The sequence below is a fragment of the Diuraphis noxia genome, unplaced genomic scaffold (assembly GCF_037042655.1).
Source record: "Diuraphis noxia isolate RWA-SAM2 unplaced genomic scaffold, SU_Dnox_SAM2 contig0002, whole genome shotgun sequence".
In the NCBI taxonomy this organism is placed as follows: Eukaryota; Metazoa; Arthropoda; class Insecta; order Hemiptera; family Aphididae; genus Diuraphis; species Diuraphis noxia.
The window spans coordinates 26,597,731-26,622,081 of record NW_028301712.1 but is presented as its reverse complement, the minus strand read 5'-3'; the positions used below and the strand labels follow the sequence as shown (position 1 = coordinate 26,622,081).

General features: G+C 30.5%; 1 protein-coding gene across 4 annotated transcripts in view; it reads left to right on the top strand.

The window, feature by feature from the left end:
• LOC107165518 (discoidin domain-containing receptor 2-like) overlaps nt 1-19,229 on the top strand; it is a 255,393-nt gene extending 236,164 nt beyond the window's left edge. For all 4 annotated transcript variants that reach the window (XM_089219518.1, XM_089219519.1, XM_089219516.1 and 1 more), the window contains 9 exons: nt 2,038-2,245; nt 6,801-6,920; nt 9,052-9,534; nt 10,690-10,877; nt 10,968-11,123; nt 11,306-11,415; nt 11,963-12,148; nt 12,978-13,212; nt 15,753-19,229. In XM_089219518.1, the coding sequence (XP_089075644.1) occupies nt 2,038-2,245; nt 6,801-6,920; nt 9,052-9,534; nt 10,690-10,877; nt 10,968-11,123; nt 11,306-11,415; nt 11,963-12,148; nt 12,978-13,212; nt 15,753-16,052 (1,986 nt within the window). In that variant the 3' untranslated portion in view covers nt 16,053-19,229. The remainder of the gene's footprint in view (nt 1-2,037; nt 2,246-6,800; nt 6,921-9,051; nt 9,535-10,689; nt 10,878-10,967; nt 11,124-11,305; nt 11,416-11,962; nt 12,149-12,977; nt 13,213-15,752) is intronic.
• The last annotated feature ends 5,122 nt before the right edge of the window (nt 19,230-24,351 follow it).

Below are 24,351 nucleotides of genomic sequence, written 5' to 3'. Positions count from 1 at the left end.
CTATAATAATATATGACTACGTTTAACCCTTTAGAAATCATGCCATGGAATAAAATGTTTTCTTATAAGATAAAGGATTTTACATTGGTTCTATACATTATTTATATTAGGAATGGGCCGAACATAAATCTTCACAAACTCAAGAACTAAATATTTTTTCTAATTTTTAAAAAATTTAAATTTACAAATTTAATTTTAAAGCAAATTTGCGTAATTATAAACTTTTTTTTATTTAGCTTCTAGTATAAACTATTATACCTAATTATAGTAAAACAATAAAATTAAAATAATAAAAACTTACATTAATATCATCCCCTAACTAGACAAATCGGCAGTCAGTCTAGTTCCATTCTTTGAAATGTTCGAGTTCAAATGAGAATCTCGATTTTTCCTGTACAAGGTACTCGAGGGTAAGAAGAGTTCAAAAGCACATCCCTATAACCTATCATTGTATTTTTAACACAAAAATAATAAAAACGAATGCCATATCGCGAATGCTATTCCCCATCGATCAATCGTTCTTCTGCATAATATTTGGGTTTCTAGTTTTTAAATTACATTTATAACAATTCAATCTACCTTTGTTTATTATTGTTTTGAACATTTTTTTTATGTACCTACCCATGTATAGGTATACGTAATAATATATTCTATACTTTTCAAAACTCAGTATTTATTACGTTCACCACAAGGGTTGTAAATTTGAGTTTAGTACAAGATCACCGGCGGTGTTTGTAGATAACCTTCTATTTGAATATTATATTTATTGCCAATATAAAAGAAAGACAATAATGGATCCATAAACCGTTATTCTAAATCCAACGCTTCCAATAATATATTATGTCTCTCTATTGAACTCTGTTGTACTCTATTCAATTTAGAAAATGGAACACCTCAATTGTTTTTATATATTTTATTTTTAACACGTTAGTTTCTATATAATGTATATTATATAAATGCCTTTGGGAACATGGTTAATATTTCAGTTTTTCCACCGACTGTACAAACTGAATTATTTATTTATTTGCATTTGTAAGTAATAATACCCAACTGGGTAAATATAAACTAGAAGCGTTTAGTTTCAGATCGAATTACACATTAATGAATAATGTATAGACATGGTGGAAATTGATATCATTACGTTGGCGTTAACACTTGTTATTTCAAGATCAATCAATCACTCGCCATTTGATGTTTTCGTAATCTAAATATATAATATTTTAATTAATTAATTAACGAAACCCTAAGTGAAAACCATAAATTTAAATTATTGATTGCGTGAAAAAAAAAATTAATAACACGTTAATCTTTATTCATCATTAAAATAATGAATACCTATTATATACATTTTATGCTCTTTAGAAAATCACAATATCAAGAGGGTTCAAGGATAACACATTGCCTTTTTAGTTGCATTAACATGAACATTACATCAGAAAATATTTCTGTTAACATATTACATAATAAAATAGTTAGATTCATTATATTTCTTAAGTTATTTAGCTTGTGTAAAACGTTTAAATTAATTAAATTTAAATATTTATAAATATTTATAATATGATTTTAAGATGGTTATAGATGAATATTTTTACTTTGACGCTCTTTAAGACGATTATGGGTAAATAATATTATAATAATATCGTCTAATCATACAGGACTTATTTCGTGCAACGAATACAATTTTGAAAATTACAATTGTGTTTTTAATACTAGGATTTGAAACTTTTTACTTACAAAAAAACAACAATTATAATATTGTGATCAACTTATAAAATGAAAAGTACGGCTTTCGAGAAAAAAATTACTTAATTTATTTGCTATACTATAATGAGCTTGATGAAATAACAGTATTCGCCTTATTACTCGATAAATAGTATTTTATGAAGATAAATGTTTTAATTTCGTGAAAGCATCGTACATTAGAGTGCATGTGTACATAAATAATAATATGCAAACAATATTCAATGTGTATCTATGTGATTTACGGAATTGTTTTTTTTTTTTCTCAACACGACATATATTTTTCTGCCCTTTCAGGTGTTTAGTATGGCATTGATTTACGTCAGCTTGGACGGGGACAAATGGCAAGAATGGCCGATAAAGTTTAGCACAAAGTCGGAGGCCATTAAGGACACCGCTGTAAACATAACCATCAATCTGAAGAGCAGGGTGGGTCGGTATATCAAGATATGTCTCTATTTTTCTGCTCGATGGATACTCATCAGCGAGGTCTCCTTTGAGTCTGGTAAGTAATTTTCGAGACGCACTCAGGTAATATATCGCAATAATTCTTTTCGTATTACGCCATGTTCAGGGTGGTATTTCGAAAAAACATTTTAAAACGTATCGCAAAAGTAAAAATTTTAGAGTTCACGGTTTACAAAGTTTAAAAAAAAAAAAATACTAAAATGAAATAAATGAAATGTAGTACATCGCATTATATTAATTGGCTACTCACGTTGAACAAGGATGACATGAATAGCCATATGTTGTATACCTAGCTAATCAATAAACCAACCTACACTCTATCCTCATTTGAAAGCGTATTATTTAAGTCCACTTGTCATTTTAACCACCAACTTACTATATAAATCACTAGCATTTGTGAACTTAGTAGGGTTAATGAATAGACAAAAACTATAATTTACTATAACTTAGAGTTTAAGTTCCTACAAACTTACTTACGTTTATCAACCATACACGTTATATCTGCACAAGTATCTACTACAAGTCAACGTGGTATTATTATTATAATTTATACACTATCTAATTCCAAGTTGTCGTTAAATAAACAAGATATTATGATACTTTGGTTAAAGTCTTGATGAAGCGGTTTCGATAAATGCCAATTATTTATATATATAGAATATTTTTCACAATCTTAATATTACCGAATTTTCCAAAGCACTGTGAAAAAAATGTATTCAGGAACTCTAAATTAATTTTGTGGTTTCAACTGCTCCAAAACTTCATTGACTATGTTTTATCAATACCTATCGAGTATATTAAAGTTCTTAGGTAGTTTATTGTTTATACCAATAGAACTGATAAATTATGGTTTATTCGATTGTGCGGGCCGAGTCCGTATTGTTAAATTTACATTCAACACTATGAAATTTTTCATCTACCTTCAGGTACTACCTTCACATACTACCTGCAGTATATACCTAGGGTTCGGGTGGTAGTATTGTGCTAAACAGTTCCCACCCGTTCCCGGTTTCAAAAAGAAAAAAAAAAGTACTATTTACCTTTTTTCCCGTTTAATAATAGTCCAACACACCGTCAACAGAAATAATATACGGACGAAAGTTATTCCGTAACAATTCATAATAACAGAAAACAACGATCAATGTGTTTGTGTGCATGACCAATCCTATTTTATCCTCGACTTCACATTTACACTCAAGCAGTCGGTATTGTACGTGACTGTCCACTACGTTTGTTTTTGTTATTCATTTCATTAATAGGCGATTCATGTGAAATCTACAAACTCACGGTCTCGCACATTTGTGAGTTGACGAAAATAAGTTTAAAAAGGACCGCGTTCCTCGTCGAAGGTCCATTTTTAAACTGCTGAAATGGCCGTAGATAGACTTGAACATTACGCGTCCATACACCCGGATGAAATAACAAGAATTGCGCACGACATGCATTGAAAAATAGTAGGGGGAGAGGAATATCAAAACGCAGTACGGTCTATTATAATATAATACATATTCACCACCCTCCCATGCATGGATATGAGTGGAAGCGTTGTCATGTATATAATATATATTGGTACGATTTAAATTTCCGGTCGTTCGCTATCGGTAAACGTTGAGCGATATTATTATACGCGTTACGAAGGAGCTTCTCTCGGAGCACGTCACATATCAACGACGACATGAGGATAACAATCCGCATTTTTCTCTCGTACTAACATCGAGTTCGAGTTACATTTTACTATTATTTCCATACGAGACGTTTCGTAGGAATACACCGCCACCGTGTGCATTCCCATATACTCCCCTGGTAAAAATAAATAAATCGAAAACATTTTCACCATATATTATAATAATATCCATGTGTGTGTGTATGTTTTTGTGTGTATAAGTATATTTTTATCTATTCTCCGACAACCGGTGACTGCTGTAATATCAACCGACTCCCACCCGCCGGTCCAGATCAAAAATATGAATTAATCTAGCGAAAAATATTGTGAAATCGTAGTTTTAAACGAAATCGATCGAAGTTATATCATACACGTATTCTACGGAACACGAATGTTATTTTCGTTGATTGAAGTCTTTTAAATCGTTTGAAATTATATTTAACAGTCAAATGTATTATATACTGGAAAATAAATAATGAACACACACATACACAATCATTGTATTTGTATAGTTGTTTTGAAATAAATAGTCCTTAAAACAAAAGCGCAATATATAAGGTGTACCAGTCGGATTCGTTGGCAATATTTAAACTACAGTGAAGCGTTATTCAAAATGAACTTTTATAATAGGTACACGAATACGTCAAGACACAAAAGCCCATTAAATCCTTCAGTGAATAGAAATTCTTCGTGGCCACCGTACTGTGGTTTTATGTAGCGCTAAAGGAATCCAATTTCAAAGGATTTCCCTGAATCAATGCACATTGAATAACGTACAAGCAAAATGATAATGCTGTTTCGGTCGTCGTCAATCGTGGTTTATGCACTATGAAATAAAAAAAAAAACCATAATCAAAATGCCTAAGTTTTAATCATCTCATCAATTTTGATACATAGCTAATAATTCTATTTAACTTTTTTCTTCTGTTAAAATCGTCACCAATTAGCATGCAACCGACGTTAATCGGTCTAAACAAAATAACATGTATCTATTCATTTCAGTATAACAATAATAATGTATAGTAACGGTTGACCTGCGATCTCTGGTTTTGACATTTGTTCACGTGTGATGCCAATCACGAATTGTCGTGATTAATACTGTGGTTAATCGCAAACTTTAGTTCTTTGATACATAATTTCGTTTGAGTGTACCTGGTACAAGACCACAATACCTTTGTCCTTTCCATTAAAATGGCCATGGAGGGTGTTGAAAGGTCACAAAGTGTTGCATACGTTTTGCATAATTTGTTTAAAACAGAATTTCCATTCATTACAAAACCCCTACAAACGATTCTCCATTTTTTCCGCAGAAATTCCTTATGCACACAATTTTATCCATCCCTGTCGTTTTCCTTGTAACAGAAATCCAAGTGTTTAGTTAAAATACTCGTGGAAGACTAAGAAGCTGAAACAAAGTTATGATATTGGTGCTAGTATATTACAATTATTAATTACCAAGAAGGAATATTTTAAAGGGCTTGAATACTACAATTTATATTTTATACTAATATATTATACCAATGTGCTTAACCATAGAGCTTGAGGTCAATTAATTTACCAATTATTGATTTTAGTATTATAATATATAATACAAAATGAAATGCTTATTGGTAATTTATTATAAGAATACAATAACCTTATGGTTTCAAAACTTAAATTAATATTTTGACGTTTATTAATTTATGTATCTCTTTTGAAGCTTGAGAATGGGTTGTTCAATATTGTGCATAACTACCCTTAACTTACTCTGAATTATTCCTATTGTGACAAATTGTAATGTTTTTGTCCTAGTTTATCGCATAGGTAGTATTATTTCAGAAAATGTAATCGTTTCAAGTGTATACGATAAAATGCTGTACACACAGAAAAGCAGCATAACATCCATGCACTCAGAGCGAGCTATCATTTATTAACTACTACCATTACTTAAATATTTCGATGGGTGACATTATTTGATGTCCAAAAAACGAATATTATAAATATTATATGTATCAATGTTATTAGTTTTTCGACTGGCCGTAAATCAATTGTTTATTATCTTTGTGTCCCGGTAAAATATCATATCGAATTCATTCGATACCATGACATTATGACGCAACTAATGGCCAATCATTTTAAATTCCATTTATAATTATTTTCAACTGTCTATAAAGTATATTTAATGGTATCTGTTAATAGTTTTATCCTAAAAACGATACAGTAACTTCTATTACAAACTTTGCGTTTATCAGTCATATTAACTGTGTAAATATTATATATATATATATATATATATATATATTATATGGACTCATCAGCAGACAAAAACATCATCAATATTGACCATTGGCATTTACAGAATTGAACAAAAACGTTTTCCAACATAAAAAAAAAGTTATTAGTGTCTGAAAACTTTTCACTCTATTCACGTCCCTTGTGTTTCCATCGCACAGTAACTGAAACATTTGGCGTTAATTAAGACATCCATTAGTCAATACCGCTTCTACGTGGGACTAAAACTTTTTTTCTTATTATTATTATATTTTTTTTTATCCACGCAGCATAACTTGAAATTTATGTTTCGGGACCAGGTGCGTTTGTGTTTCGTGTGCAAATAACAGGCATGCTTTTAAGCCCCCCGAGCTCTCCTTTAATGAGTACATTCCATTAAAACATGAATTCTCGTCCTTTCGAACAATGACCATAGGCAACCCGACATTAAAATTTACCGTAGTTTGAGGCAGTCTAATTGCGAAACGCAAACCGTAATATATGTAAACTACACACTGGACGTCGCTTACCTATATAGCGGCATGCATAGGTACCTGATTTTGCCCTCTTATATAATATACGTATCCATTAACCACCAGTTATGGATAATAGGGGAAACGTTGTTGCTTTGATGAAAATAATATGTTATAACGTTTGCGGTGTTATTGAACATTTACAGAATTGGTCGCTGTGAACATAACTGAGGGATTGCTATCGCAGTTCTACACTCAAAAGGAAACTGGATACGAACTTCGCCAGAGCGGAGATACGACGCACACGAGGAAGGAAGTTACTACAGGTAAACCGTTCGAACTTAACAATAATACTGTTAATATTCATATAGGTATACTTTATTTATCTGTGTTTTATACTTGACACTATATTATCACGCGCTATACGTTTCCGGTGGCTGTACTTGATAGCCCGAGGCGCGTGTACGATGTGAACTATAAGAAGTTACACGAGGTGGTGTATCGGTATTTCAGTCGATAGATAAAACTGATTATTGGTTAACCTGATCACTAAACTATAAAAATTTAAAAGATGAAATTTAAAATTTAAACAGTTTTTATAAAATTTAAATACATTGCATTTTCCTTTACACTATTAACTTTTAAGAACATAGATGATATAATATTATTACCATTGATAAAATAATTACATTTAAGGAACATGCTTATCTAAATGAATTATAAAGTCCCACAATGGTGTATTTTCATATTTACTACCTAGTTAAAGAGATGTAATACCGACATTTGTTGTCTACATGTTACAAAGTGCATAGCACAGCAAATTTTACGCTTAGCAGATAACGTTTGAGTTTGGCCTCCGTTACTATAAAAATTAAAAATAATCGATCTGTTATATAAAATGTAAAGGTAAGGTCATCTACGCAATTTCATAGGTTTTCTTATTGTATTATAATTTAAAAGTGAGTTTTTAGTATTTTTAAATTGTAAATTGTTTATTCATCATATGTCATGTGTGAAGTCTTTTTAAGGCTAAAAACCTTGCAATATACCTTGTCTTGTGACTTAAATCCTTCTTATTATTTCTCTTTCTTTAACTAAAACTATTTTAACAGACAGAAAAATTTATATTTGTACAAAAAATAATAATAAGTACCAAGTAAATATTCATAAATAAATGAATTTGAATAGTTTAAATATTTTTAATTCGTAGAACAAATTTACAAAGCGATGCACAACCTGGCAAAGAACACTTCTCTGAGCACAAATAATATCATTAATCATGTTATGCCTTGTATCATTACTTAAATAATCATAAAGCGTCAATCTAAAATTTCTAACTTTATCATCAATTTCTAACTACACTTTTCAATGATCAAAAAATAATATACAATATATATATATATATATATATATATATATTGGTATGAAGCAAGACCAAAAACAATCAGTAAGTATATATATATATATATATATATGCAATATCAATTACAGTACTCGACGCCAAAAATATTGCTTTCTCTGATACTTTGTTGTTTGCTGAATAATAACTACCTATTATAAATGATTTTTGTAAATAATAATACTGTTTCTGTAATATAATTGTATAACCTATCAAATTGAGATTAAATTTAATCAATGTTTATCCCTAATATGTAGGTAATCTATACCTACCTGATACTTTACTAATTGTGTCGTGTAAAGGTATATTTTAGTTACAGGAATATTGATATTTTATCTTTTTATATATATACCTCTCTCTACAGGTATATCAATTTCTTGGTCAGTGAACTTATTAGATGTTTTTCTTGGCACAGTTAGCAAATAAACTATGGTAACCATGGGCTCTATACTAAAGTCCGTGACAATATTTTTAGAAGCAATGTTCGATTTACTTATCTAGAATTTTTTCTCAAAACCGAACATTTTTCCACTGAGTTATAATCTCAGAAATCCTGTATTAATAATTTTAAATATAGTTACGATTGTATTTTTAAAATGTATTTAACAACATATTCGGTTATATCCTGTGGAGAAAAAATATTTTTAAGTTAGAAACCATTACCGCCATTACACCGCCGGAAGTTAAGAGTCGAAATATAATTATTCAAAATAAAAAACAAATATTCTGATAATATGATTTTAAGCGTAAGTTTATATGGAGTTTTTGGGCTCATAAGTATGCCGAGCGAGTTATACATCAATGCTGATCATTAACGAGTTAATGATAAACTACCTATTATAGAAGTTAAGTTAAATGTGACTTGTTAACACTCAATACTCACAATTTTTCCGCCGTTTTTAATGAACTCGACTCATTTACCTATAAGTTGACTTAAAATGTTTGTTTTTATCGTGGATAACACTACGAGCCGCGACGAAGACTCACTCGATCAAGTCGAATAAATAGTGACAGGATATTACAGCTATCTGTCTGCACGGTAAACCCGTTTTTCGCAGGACCCAGTCCGGGCAACAGCACGCAGACGTATGTGGGTCTGGTCACGGGGTCACTGGCCATGACCGTGCTGCTGGTGGCCGGCGTGGCTGTCGGGCTGGCGCTGAAACGTGGCCGGCAGAAGGTGGCGCTGCTCCAATTCAAACAGGCCACGCTCGGGGCGCCCAAGCAGCAGTCAATCAACATGAAGCACCTGAAGAAAGGGTCCAAGTCCACCGTCGGGTCGTCCTCGTTGTATGGCCGGAGCGGAGCCATGCTGTCTGGCGGCATCGGCATCGGTCTCGGCGTCGGCAGCGGCGTCATTGGTGGTGGTCGCGTCGGCGGTCACGTCGGACACGAGTCCGAGGACAGCGACAACTCGTCCGTGTACCACGAGCCGTACAAGCGGTTGCCATCCGGAAAGAATCACGATTATGCGCCCACCACGTTCCTGTTCAAGAAGGACGTGTCAGCGTTGACCACCAGCAAGAGTAGCGAATACACGGGTAAGTCGAAAATACACCCACCCTCGACATACACATCACCCGTGGCTTTCACGCGATCGCTTATAAATACAATCGAGTCTCATCGATAACTCAAATCTCGATGCGAATAGAAATAAATTCCGCTTATGTATTTTTCGAGTTACATGCCTCAAACAAAAGTTAAAAACACTTCGAGGGGCATTAAAAAAAAAATCGAGGTATCGAGATTTTCGAGTTGTCGAGGTTTGAGTTACCGAGACTCGACAGTATTGTATTACGTAAATTATGCATAGTAAAAATAAATATAGTATATCGTTATTGTCGTATTATTATTTTTAACATAATCATCAATATAACGAATTATATCTAGCGAATAGTAAAAAATTTATAATTTTTAGACGTCACAGCTGCAGAGATTTGGCCTTCGGTAATCAACTTTGAAAATAATTTAACGTGGAGTTGAAATCATAATTTTGTATAACTGCACTTGTTGATTGAATTCAAAAAAATTTAATACCTATTGGTTTGTTTCATCACGATATGACTAATAATATATATAATGATTTAATATTTTTTTAGTAGACACACACCCATGTGTTTATTCCCTTGTCATTAAAGTGGACAGTAAAAAACGATATTAGAATGTATTTTATCAAAATCTTTAGTTATAACAATATTGAAAGTTGGACTGTACTTATCTTGAATTAGGCAAGATCTATTTTAATTGTATTAAAATTAGTATATTTCTTCATGTTTGCTTTAATATATTTTACAGTCCAACAAAATATTTATTTTTTTTAACTTCTTTATAACCCGTACTGAATGATTTAAACGTTGACTTATTGCAACAAACTTGAGTTAGTTGTTTAATTAACTTATCAAACTTTAGTAATTGTAGGTCATGAGTAATAGACACATATCAATTATCATGTTATTTTAAATGCTTATACATAGTCTATTTATCATACTATATCCTAGTCCATTGCGTTTCGTTTCGTCGAGAGAAATTTCGGGGAACACATTTTACAATTTCACTTCAAATGTGCTCCTCGCTGTGTAGTATTATTTAATAGCAGTCGTCGTTATCGTCTTTGCAGTTCGATCTCTGCTACAGCTATATGATTATTATATAGTCTGACCGTCGCCATACCTTTTTATTTCATTGTTCTCGTTTAGACTTTACGAGCGTCGGCAGTTTCGGGCAAGACGACGTCAAATATTCGTCACCTTCGATGTACACGCTGAACCCGCCACCACCACCCAGCAGCAGACCACCGCCGTTGTTGCAGCAGCAATCCGAACAGCTGAACAAATCGTTGCCAGCCAATCTGCACAACTACTACGCGGCCATCGACATAATCAAAGTGCGTTTCTACATCCGTAGAGACTCCGAATAATCCACCGCCTAACGGTATTCCAAGATTTTATTTAATTTTTTCCTCCGGTTATTGCAGACGGAACGCAAAGAGCAGCACTTCACGCCGGGTGTGTTCACGTGCATGAAGCTGCCGGAAGACAAACAGGACGAGTGCAGTCAGACGTCGCTGTACGAGATATCTCGGAACCGATTGCGAGTGATCGAAAAACTAGGCGAAGGCAATTTCGGAATGGTAAGCGCATACTACGCGACCGCACCCCATCCCTACCCCCCTCCCCCGCCAACACCAACCGTTTCCAACAAACCCCGTGAACCCATCATACACACGGTGTGGGATAACTTCCCGATCCCGTGAAACGTGATTGGAATGTACGATGATATTTAATAAACAACTGTCAATTCCATATTATATAGATCCACTTATGCGAAACGGACGGGATACCCGAGTACAATGCCGCATCGACGTTCCACAAAAGACAAGTGATCGTCAAATCGCTTCGGCGTGGCTGTGGCGAACAAAACAAGTGAGTGGAATAATAAAAAAAAATTATATATATATATATATGTGTGTGTGTGTGTGTGTTTATATACATAACTACAATTTTTGCTTTATATCCGCAGTTTCTTTTTTTTTCTACGCTCTCAACCTGAGTCTTGTATTATTATTTTTATTATTATTACTATTATAAGAACGCGTGAGAATCGAAAATCAATTTTCCGCCTTAAACGCCACGCATCGGAAAACGTGCTCTATTTACAATTTCTTTCGCGCACACCATCGTCGTAATAACACGGGGAAAAAATAGTTATTTTATTTGTCATTTGCCTATATGCGCCTCCGATACAAAAATTATTGATATGACAAAGACGATATTTCGATTTTGGTTGACAATACCTATTTTTTACGTCAACGATTCGATTTACGAATACTCAATTTTATGTTCATTTCGGAGATGGATAGAAAATAAATTTACAAAATATAATATAACCATCGACAAATCGTATACGAGTTCTAAAAATCGTACGTCTCTAATCAATATATTGTATACATTTCTGTATATTTTTCTGCAGACAAGACGTGATGAGGGAGACAAAGTGCTTGTACACCGTCCGGGATCCAAATTTGGCACGAATCGTGGGCGTGTGCAGTCCCGACGAGCCCCTGTGCATTATACAGGAATATTGCGAATACGGTGACTTGCCGAGTTTCTTGAAGGTCCAAACTACAGAATCCACTGAAGCTCATCCGACAATCAAGTAAGGACATACATACACTGTTTTTATACATCACCCCGTTCTAAAATATATTATGTTAGCTTATCGACAACAAATCATTTTTTTTTTTTTTAAGTGGCATAAATTTACCTATGTATATCTCGCACCACCACATTAGATATATTGGTGCATTTAATGTTATCGTTCTCTGCCGCCAGAAAAATTAAAATACACAATACATGTCTTTTACCTTCATTAAGTTAAGAGGCTTAAATATGAACATGATAAGATTTATCATCATAATGGCAATTATAAAAATGGTTAAGTTATCTAGTTAAGAAATATTTCAACTCTTTTAAAAGGCAATTAATATATATAACGATTGTTGAGTGTAAGTATTTAACTCACAATCTATCGAAAGAAGACGACGTATAGGAACTAAATATGAAATAACGATTTCACCAACTGTTTTGTAAATTTATATTGACAATGAAACCATATACATTTACTGATGTATAACTACGAAAACAATAGGTTATAGAGTAAAATGTTAAATGATTTTTTATCTTATAATGTACACAAATTGAATTTGGTTGGATTATATTGTTTCTGCCGAGAAATAAAAGTGATTTAAAAATTCTTATCCGTCGCTACAAATTGAGACCAATTTATTAATTTACGATCCAGGTTAAAAAATGTTGAACCACAAATATTATCGTAAACCTATCGTTTTTACATATATATGCACGTTGTTTTTATCTGTATAATATTTAACTCAAAAGATTGTGTTAAAAAATAATAATATACCTACTGCTAGAACGTTAAATTGTTTGTTTGATTTCAAATTTATTTATTTTTTCATTTATCACAGTTACGGATGCTTGCTGTACTTTGCCACGCAGATCGCATCGGGCATGAAACATTTAGAGGGTAAGGGGATCGTTCACAGGGACTTGGCCGCGAGAAATTGCTTGGTGGGCAAAAACTATTCGATAAAGATATCCGATCATGCGTTGTACTGCAGTCAATACGATTCGGATTATTACGTTAGTGACACTAAGTCGAGATTGCCGATCAGATGGATGTCATGGGAGAGCCTGCTTTTGGTAAGTCAATTATTATTATTGTTATTAATCGGCACATTAAATAATGTCTGTAATACGTATGACTAAATATATTTTCGGTGATATATCTACGCATTCAATTGATTTATGGCTGCCTAGTGTATGTGTACAAGACCTCATAATAAAATAACAGACATTTCACGCTAATATAATCTAGGTGCATCCCTTTCCACTGGTAACCCGTCATTTCGAATTCACTTTGTTTACTGATTACTCAACCGTATTTGCATGTAAGCCGACTTAAATATATACAGTATATACCTTATTTTTGACTTGTGAAATCCTCGGTCCAGATCAACTTCTTAAGTACACACTGCAGACTTCCTGTTATATATATATTGTATACATGTATATAATTTAAGTGACTGTGATGTATTCAACAGAATGTAAATCATTTTCACAAAAAATCCATGTTGCACACGAGTGTGGGTTATATAATATGAATATATTTATATGGTTGTCTTAATAATTTAGCTTCTCTATTTAATAAACTACGGATACATTTAATAATTACTTCAGAGTCTGTGTATCTAGAACTTAAAATGTTAAAGTACGTTCCTGTGGAATACAACAACTTTTAGAATATTGCACGTAATAATAACAGAATATTTGATGGTAAAGTTACTACGATGTGAATTTTTTTCGTTAGATTATATTAACAATAAATGTGTATTGATTGGGATGGTATACATTTCTATCACGTCTAAATATTTAAGTTTATATTTTTGACGGTATATAATATTTTTTTTAAATAATGTGCACAATACAGTCCAAACGCAACCGTAGACTTCTGAACTATAATACCGATAACTAACAATTAAGTTGATTTTATCGTTTTGAAAATTATTTTATATTGAAATACACGTTATGATAGTTTATTATTATTTTATTTTTGCGTTTACTAACATAATGTCTTCCGTGATTGTAAAGGACTTAACTTGTAACCGCAACCTTTAAATATATACACGTTTTTCCGCACTTAGGGTTTTTTAGGGTACACCAGAAACTTTTAAGTTTTTAGCAATAAGTGTAACGACAAGTAGTACAATGAATAGTGTGTGGTGTAGGTACACGTGATTACAAAAATGGAAATTATAACGTGTTATTCTTGTTATGCTATACTTATTTCTGGGTATTAACATATATGTACTAAAAATATGAATTAACAATTTTTCGAATTAAATTCATAAAAAATTTTTATTATACTCACAACAAATCTAGTTAAAATTATTGTTTTTAATATTTTTTACGGTTTTATATTTCTATTAACATTTTCTAGTTAGGTAAATATTGAAAACTATGTATAAATTCTAATAATAATTAAATTTTCAAGCTATAAATATTTCTGTAAATTAGTTTTTACACAAATCTAGTAAAAAATATAAAATTCCACTTAAACCATCTAAAGATTTATCACGTTCTTTTTTCACGGTTTTGCTGTGTACATGAGAAACTTACACGTCAATATTTGTAGGTGCCTATCATGGTATGTATTAATTTGTTACGACAATAACAATAGTAAATATAAAATAATGACCTAGAAATTGATTTAAAAATAAATATAAAAATCATTGATTTGACAAGTATCTCAAAATTATGTCTTAGAAAATAAACTCTTGTGTTTAACCTAACTCTTCGCCCTCCATATTATGTAAAACATAATGATGAGTAGACATTTTATTTATTTAACTGCTTTGGATCGAATTAGACCTTGAATCCATTTTTCACCGAAACACTTTGAATTTAGAATTAATTTAATAAATGTATTTCAATTTTAAACATGATAAGAACCATACGCCTATAATACTACCTGAAGTACGGGAAATAAAAATAATACTCTAGACTCTTGAACCCTAGAGTTCTGCAAAGATAACTTAAGGGTTAGCAAAAGTGCTTTTATCAAAGTATTAAAAATAGAAATCTAAATGTATTCATATTGGGGTTTTCGCAAGAGAGAGATCAATCATTTCATTAAGATTTATATTTTATACGCCAATTCTATTATTATTTTTCCTGTTTTTGAAATCTAAATAATCTAATATAAATCTAATCAAACCTAATTATAATCTAATTTATAAATAAATAATTTAATTATATTTTGTTGTGCTTAGTATTTTAGTACATTGTTTAAATTACTGTTTATTGCCATGTTTTGTGTACTGTTATATTTTTAACAACAATTTTCATAGGGGTTCAGCATAAAAAAAAATGGTGTTTCATGATATCTAAAACGTTAAGAAACACTACTCTAGAGTACCTAATTGAACTTGAATTCTCTGGAGTCGTATTATATATTATATATTTAAGTCCGATGTATTATGTTTTGAGGATGAATTATTCTCAAAGTTCGAGAATTTTCGGAGTTGGAGCAGTTCGAGAGCTCATGCTTAAACACAACGATTGACCTCCCATCCACGTCGTAATAATACTATCGAATAAAAATTTATCATGATTGTACATTTGGAGATATTATTATTACAGTTTAACGATAACACGGAAACGGGCGCGTTTTGTGTTCACAGGGCAAGTACACGTCGAAAAGCGACGTCTGGTCGTTCGCGGTTACCCTATGGGAGATACTGATGTTCTGCAGCCATCAGCCACTGGCGGAGCTGACCAACGAACAGGTGGTGGAGAACGCCAACCACATGTACCTAGCCAACGGCAAGCACAGGTACGCGGAACCGCCGCCCAGCTGCCCGCGCGAAATGTACGAAATCATGGCCGAGTGCTGGAAGCGCGGCGACTCGGACCGGCCGAAGTTCTCGGAGATCCACCTGTTCCTGCAGCGCAAGAACCTAGGGTACATACCGGTGATATGATCGGACATGCACTGCTGCCGGCACACCCACGACACACCACCCACACCGCTACACGCACCCGCACCGCCCTCCCCCCGACTGCTACCGCGGTAGGTACGTCGTCGCAATAACGACAATTTCTTTTCTTATATTGTTAACCCGATAACGGTGAGACGGCGATGAAGCGTAACGTTGTTTCGGACATCCGGGTAGGTGACGAATTCATTTCCCCTGACACCCCCTTACACGCGGTAAATGTCCGAATATCACACATGTGTATCCCCCACGATATCTGTTTAGTATGCACATATCACCGCGCGTATGCCGATCGCATATCCTACACCCTTCGCAAAACTGATTCGGAATATTTTCGGGTTTTAATGATGTATAATAATAATTACTGTTCCTTGGTTTTCTTGATCATCGTCCGTCAAGAATGTTGCCCATTAAACGGGTGTGAACACCCATCTGATATAATATTGTCTTCTCACCGTCGAGGTAATTATAATGATTATTATTGATATTATTACTACTATATAACTATAATTAGTATTAACATTATTATTATTATGATTTATAAGACTGTATAGTATATACCTATTATTGTAATCGACTATAATAATATTGTGCTTACCTGTAATTCCAACATAATAATATAGTCTCCAGAGTCTAAACTTCATACCAGTTATTATGTATTTTATGAAATATAGTACAATTATTACTGTACATAATTATTCTAAAACAAAACACTTAATACAGCAGTTCTATCAAAAGTACAAAACGGACAAAATTCAAACCAAAATATTCAGTCAATTCCAAGACCTCTGTTTCTGAGCCCAGTTTTTTTTTCTTCTCGTGAGTTTATTACAATAATTAGGATTACATTTTTTTGTCATCAATTGCAAAGAAATATTTAAAACTCAAAACCATATAAGATAAAAATTATCATGTTATTTTTTTTAACATCAATGCGGTCAGTCGAAAAATGCTCATGGATTTTTCTCATCGTAGCATGCTATTATTACGTATTATTAAATATTTGAAATGGTTTTTGTCTGTTGCGGATTTCTTGTACCATACTTTGCGGTCTCAACATTGTTGTCTACGGATTTTTTTCGGTCTTACATCGTTGGACTTACATTTAAAACCCCCTAGTATAATAATAATATGTTTACGAAAGCCGGACACTATTGTAGTAATATAATATAATACTATACGAGTACATACCAACATAGTGTGTGCATGTGCGTGTTGTAGGGGATGTTTATCGTTCAAAAGCAATGCCAAGATAATATTTAAAATTTATTGGCGGGTGCATTTCGACTTCTAAACTCGGTATAACGTCATTTCCAGAATTATACAAGTTTATTATACATAATATTATATTATTATTATTATTATAGTATATCATGTGTGTGAACTTCAGCTGCCATTATACTTGTTTGTGCAACAACATTACTGCAGTACGCGGTAATATTTCACGTGTTCGATTTCACATTTGAACGTTATATTTTCCACTCTCCGCCCGTGAACCCACCACTCACGTATTCCCACATCACCGCCAGTCAGACGGCGACATTAATCGCCGTCAGTTAATTACTTATTACTTTATGATTCTTGTTTCAATATAACTAATGAGAACCAAACATTAACAATCTATTTTACACGAAATGTCTTCCAAGATTCAACCCGTCTAATGGCGAAGCACTAAACAATTTGCACTGCAAATTATTCTGTTTCGGACCAAAACTTCAAGTGTTGAAAAATGGCCATTCCATAATAAATATTATAGTTTTTAATTCATTATTTGCCCAATATATGCAACTTCTGTGTGTTGTCAATCTGTACATACGATTTTCGATTTGTATTTCATGTACATAATGTTAAAAATTATATAACCTATATTATACTTACTTACCGTTGTACAAAATCCGGTGTTAGATTTTAATTTGAAAACTTCAACAATCTTATTCGATTTATATACGCTCTCACTTTCACAAAAAAATAAAAAACGCATGTATATTAAATTAAATTATTTTTATTTAGATCTGGACAAAATAATTTTTATACATACAAAACTACGTGTTTATATTTATTGACTTTTAATTGTATAAAACTTAAGTGGACATGTAGTTAAAATTATTATAATTATATTTCATAAGACTATCCACGTTATTTCTAATACTTATTATTATTAAAATATATCATATTATTATTATGTTTCTTTTAACGATAGTAAATGTAATATTACGTTACATGAACTCACTCCAATGTCTTTCCAAGTAGTTTAAACGGGTATGACCTCTACGCCAAGTGGCATAATATCCTGTTCTAAATTAATTTTTAAGGGATTTACTGTTTTTCCTCCAAATTTTTTATTTATTATTATCTGCGATGTGTGATTTTCATCCGAATCAACATATTATCATCGCTTCGACATAAATTTATATTGTAAATACATTTCTCGTTTTCTCCAACTGTTCCTCTAGGATCATTTTTATTTTTTGTATTTAATTTAATTTATAAAATATTACTTTATATTTGTTGAAATAATATTAAAACTATGATTTCTATGTATTAAGCTCAAAAGTGGATTAGCTGAGCTCGTGTAAAATGCAATAAATCGTACTTATATTAAATATAAACTAATTTAATGTGCAATTTAAAATAAAGTGGTGCCAATAATTGTTATTATTTTAGCTAAACAGTCGGTCGAGTGTAACTCATGATATATTTATTTCAAAATCAATTTATTATTACATTTCAGATTTTTTTGCTTTTTAAGAGGTGTATAAAAGTATATATACATAATTATATTTTTTTGAATTCGCATATCATATATAATATACACACACACACACACACACATATATATATATATATAGTTTAGTAGGCGTTTTTTCCAAACTTTCCAAAATAGTATGAATTCCCCGAAACTAATCCCCTGATTTTGATTTGATATATATAAATTAATTTAGGCCGTGGTCACGTGACGGCGAAAATGATAAAATGGCACTTTTAAAAGGGTGGCATGAAATGGTGTGTAAATAATAATACTATTACATGGAGGGTATAATCAATTACCCACGTTGCTAAGAGACAATCAATCTCTAACACTTTTTGATCTATAAAATTTTGTAAAAATAAAAAAAAAATACATATTTAAAATATTTATATATATATATATATTAATAATAATAACTAAATCCCAGTGCACATTAAAAATATATAATACCTAATACCAAAGGCAAACAAAACTGTTTCCTTTGATTTCAGTTATAACCAGATCATCAATACATTCTATTCATTTCCTAAAAAATATAAACTTGCAATAGGTAGTATAATAATTGTTAGTAATTTATTTGCATTAATCGTAATAAAAAAAAAATAAAAAATAGACTTTAATATTATTTATATATATATATATATATTATATATAAATAATAAATATTATGTTTAAGTATAATATACATTACATTATTATATATTAACTTGAAATTCAATGTATTTGTATAATGTATTTTCATTGACTATATTGTTGTTTAATTATCTTTAGGTAAACATAAATCAGTATTATTAATATTCATCTGTCTTTGAAAAAAAAAAAAAAAATGTTATTTAATAAATATGTATGTATACCTTTATTGGTGAGTTTTTTTTTATAACAATAACCTGGTTTCACTATCGCATCACAAAATAATATGAATGGACAATGGTCAGTCACCCTTCATCGAAACACCATACGACGACTTTTTCGAGTACACCAATATGGTATCGAATCTGTAAGAAATGGACGGTAAGTATACAAGTTTGAAAATATGATTTTAAAGCTTTAAAAACGATTTTTTTTCTACGAATAACAATAAATTGGTCCAATTTTTATTTAACTTAAATATTTTTAATAAAACCTATTCGATAATTCAAAAGTGAACTTGTGTTATTTTTAAACTATCATTGGGATACAATAATATAATGTTAGATAATTTAATATTATATTATGATTTAATAATTTCGTATCAGTTTGCGTTATTAGTAGTATAATATCATTAGGAAACTAAATAGGTACTTAGAACATGTTTGCGTTGCCAAGTATTACGTCGCAAACTTAGGAATTTAAAAATAAAATTACAAATTTTTGTTTGGTGAATTATTTGAAATTAAATTATACAAGATAAAACAATTAGGTAGTAAACAATATTATTGTACAAGTAATAATCTAGTTTCAAAAAAATACGCTATAATATATTATTATATTTGGTCGTTAATTTAATGTATAAACCACAATATCTTGAAGGATAGGACATAGTTTCTTATAATTTATACTAAATATTTATTTTGAAATATACTACAGAATATAATATTATATTTGTATGATGTTACTTTTAATTATCATAGTACTTACAAATTATATTTACTAAACTACAATTGAAGAGCTGATAAATATGATAATAATTTATAATCAGTAATCGCTTTCAAATCAACTACCTGCCCAATACTTACTTATAGTTTATGCTTATATCGTATCGTATATTCTTACCTTTACTGTAATAATGGTTATTATAATTCATGATAATAATATTACCAAATGATAATGCGGTTGTGCTTCATCCAATCAGATTAATTTTAGACAATCTTTTCAGCGCGAAATGAATTATTTCCGTACTATTATATTCGCACGATTGACAGTGCTATTCGTTTTAGCAATGCGACGATATTTATCGCGAACTCTTTATTAATTGAATTTAACGGATTTTTCCGAATTTATCGAGGCTGGAACTTCGGTGAGAAATACTGCGCTGCAATGATATTTCAAGTATAATATCAGTCCTTTGTGCTCGAAACAAACGGCCGCGGTAATATGCAGCCATAGAAATACCATTATGATCGTTACAAGTACTCATACAAAAGCCTTTTCAGAAAGTGAGAAGACAGAATAGTTTATGCTTATAATTTGGTTAGGTTTTTCATAAAATATCCATCTCCATCGTTATTATTTACATTATTTGAAGGATCAATGAATAATTTTGTTTTTACTATGATGTTTGTTTGTTTATTTTTAATTTTTGTGCTTTGTGCATAAAGACACATTATTAAGTATAAACATATTTCTATCATTAGGTAGTACTGGATCTAGTTGGCCTAAAATTTTTTCACAGATAAAAGCTTAAACATTTAATAATTTTAATACAAAGACATTCGTTAGATTTCTAGCTGGAATTAAAAAAAGAAGTTTAGCGTAAATGTAGAATAACTTTTATGGGTGTTTGGAAGTTCGAATATTGATGACATTAGATATTCAAACCTATAACAGCGTTAATTCATCCTTTAACGACTTGTTATTTTGCTATTACAAAAAAATAATATTTATCATAGAAACATGAAAAAATTCCATTATCAATATAAATATATAGAAACACTCTTTATTAAGCGTTTGACATTCAAAATTTGACAGTATAAAATGTAAAATTTTAATAATTAAGGCATAAAAATTTATTGTAAAAACCATATACATTTTTTCTTATATCAAAAAAAAAAAAAAAAACATGGAAAAAATACATTTGCAGTATGTTTTTATTTACATTAAACATAATTGAAATTTTCAAAACCAAATGTGTATATGGTTTCTTGATATTTAGTCTTAATTAAAATTAAAAAATATATATATAATACGTAGATACTTAAGAAATTTGGTCAGTATTTTACATTTTTCAAAATATTTAAAACAAGTTCCATCTATCCATATAATAAACCTAATGAGACAGTTTCTAACAGCTAAATAGTATAATATTATATGAAATAATATAAAAATCATTATTATATTATAACATATAACACATAACACATGATATTAGTGAAAATTATTGATTAATTTAATCTACTGTATTTCTATTAAACAATTAATTATTTATAGCAATATAAATAATATATATATTTTTTTAATTTTTTTTGTTTTATTATACAATCTGTAAATATATTTTTACAATGAGTATAAATGTTGATAAGAAATAGAATAAAAATAAAATAAAATAAAATAAAAGGGACTGATGACTTGAGTGAAGAATCCATCCAGCGATGGAACTTCTTGAAATAATATATATAATGTTTAAAAATACAAGAGAATACCCGTATCCACTCAAAATCGTTGTTTGTCATATACAATGATTTATTATTAAATTCAAATAAGACACGTCTATACAGTGTCTTAAACTATTATAATGACGAGTGACTTTGCTGGTCTTAATATTTTTTAGAGCAAAAAAATTAATTCTGTAGAAAAATAATAAGATATTACGGGTATTTTACTTCACTTGAATTTACACATACATAAACAAATAATTTTATTTAAGAACAGGTCCAACTTGATTCTCTTAGACGTTTTGAAAATATCTTAAGTCTTAACCTTTATTAGGGATTACACACATTAAGTATAAATCATGCGCGATTAACTAAACTAAATAAGGTGTATCAATTAATTTACACTGTTGAGTGTTTATGTAGTTATTGTTTTCATTACGGCTCAAATTATATTGTACAGTATTAAACAATAATTTTATTTTTTTAGCTGTATTATTTATTAGGTACTACACACATAACATAGTTGTGAATTTTTTTTTTTGGAAAGTATACAATTTAAATCAATAATTTTTTATATTATTTTCATAGTTTAAATATAATTTTCAAAATTATTTCACTTTATTTAAATCACTACTAATTAGAAAACTAAGCAGTTAAATTTGTTTTTTTCTTATTAGGGTGCACATCAAATATTTATATCACGACAGATGCAGTCACTAGTCATGAAACTATCTGTGGTGGTTAGTGATTAATCACATTTATTATATTTAATTGGATACATAAATTAGACAATGACAACGTAACAATTAGTAATACGTATGGCTGAAGAGCAATCACTAACAGTTCGTTTCGAATCTGAAATGGTACTAAAATGGTTAATAGAATACTGAAAAGTCATTCACTAGGTTTATGAAACTTCGACTGGAACTAAGAAACATCAATCTTCAGCCGTTCTGTCTTCGGTGAGCTTTCGAAAAGGTAAGATTACTACTAAGAACTCTTTGCTACTTGTTATTTTAAATTATCCCAATATATGTAAGTCGCCTAAAACATTACTTAAAAGTTGAAATTTAAAGAAAACGTTGCAGCTGAATTTAAAACAACATTCTTGTTTAATATCTTATCAATTAATTTAAAACGATTACTATTTTAACTTATATAACTTTTTCTTTTATGCTTCTGGTAATGGACTTAATTTAAAAGATAAAAGTTTTTAATTTGGTACTCGATAAGAGTAAACATTGTTAAACTAAATACACATTACACAATCTATAATTTTTTTCTCTTAAAAGAGTCACCGTTAAATTTATAGCGATTTATTTACAAATTTATAAGTCATATAAATAAGTGATGTAATCAACTTTGTTTAGAACATGTATCGATAAAACTTAATACCAAAAATAAAAATAGGTATTACACGTTATTATGATTTCCAGTCAACAAGTTTATTCATAATATTTGTATAAAAGTAGTGATGAACATCATTAGTATCATAACTTTTTATAGAATCGTGGTTAGAGTAGTTAAGCCAGTTAAGGGCTGTATTTATTTAATCCCAAAAGTTGTATCCAAGTGTGCTGAACGCCCATATTTTAGTTAGAGTAGTTTCTACTGTTTAGTGAATGTCAAATAATAGACACGTTGTACCTATGTTATACTTTTATCCTTAAGAAAATGTTTAATCCGAAAAAAATAATATGCTATCCTTTTTTGCATAATTTACTTTAAAAAAGTATTTAATTATAAAATATAATAGAAAAATTAAAAAACTGACAGCCTAAAGCCCACCCACTGAGGCTTATCTTAAAAATAAAAATAAATACTCAGTTTATGATGTACTTCAATAGGTATCAACAGCTTTACACAAAATTACGATTTTGTAATTTTCTAATATATTTTATGGAATTATTTTAACCTATACAAGAATTTTGATATTTAAATCTAACGTTTTAACGTCGTTTCAAACAATCTCAACCTAGCTCAACCAGTCACCACAAAAATAACGGATATAATAATATTGTCGTTGGCACTAACCACGAATGCCTCTCGCAGGATGACACATCCTATATGTATTCGTTAGATTTATTAGCTAGTTAAGATAATGTTTTAAATTGGCATAATATGATTAAAAAATCAATTAGAAAGTTCGACTGACAGTCAAGTTTTTAGAGTTTCTTATCTATACGTTTGATAATAAGAACTGAGCGTAAGTTCACTCTATCATTGAGGCTATAACGACCAAATA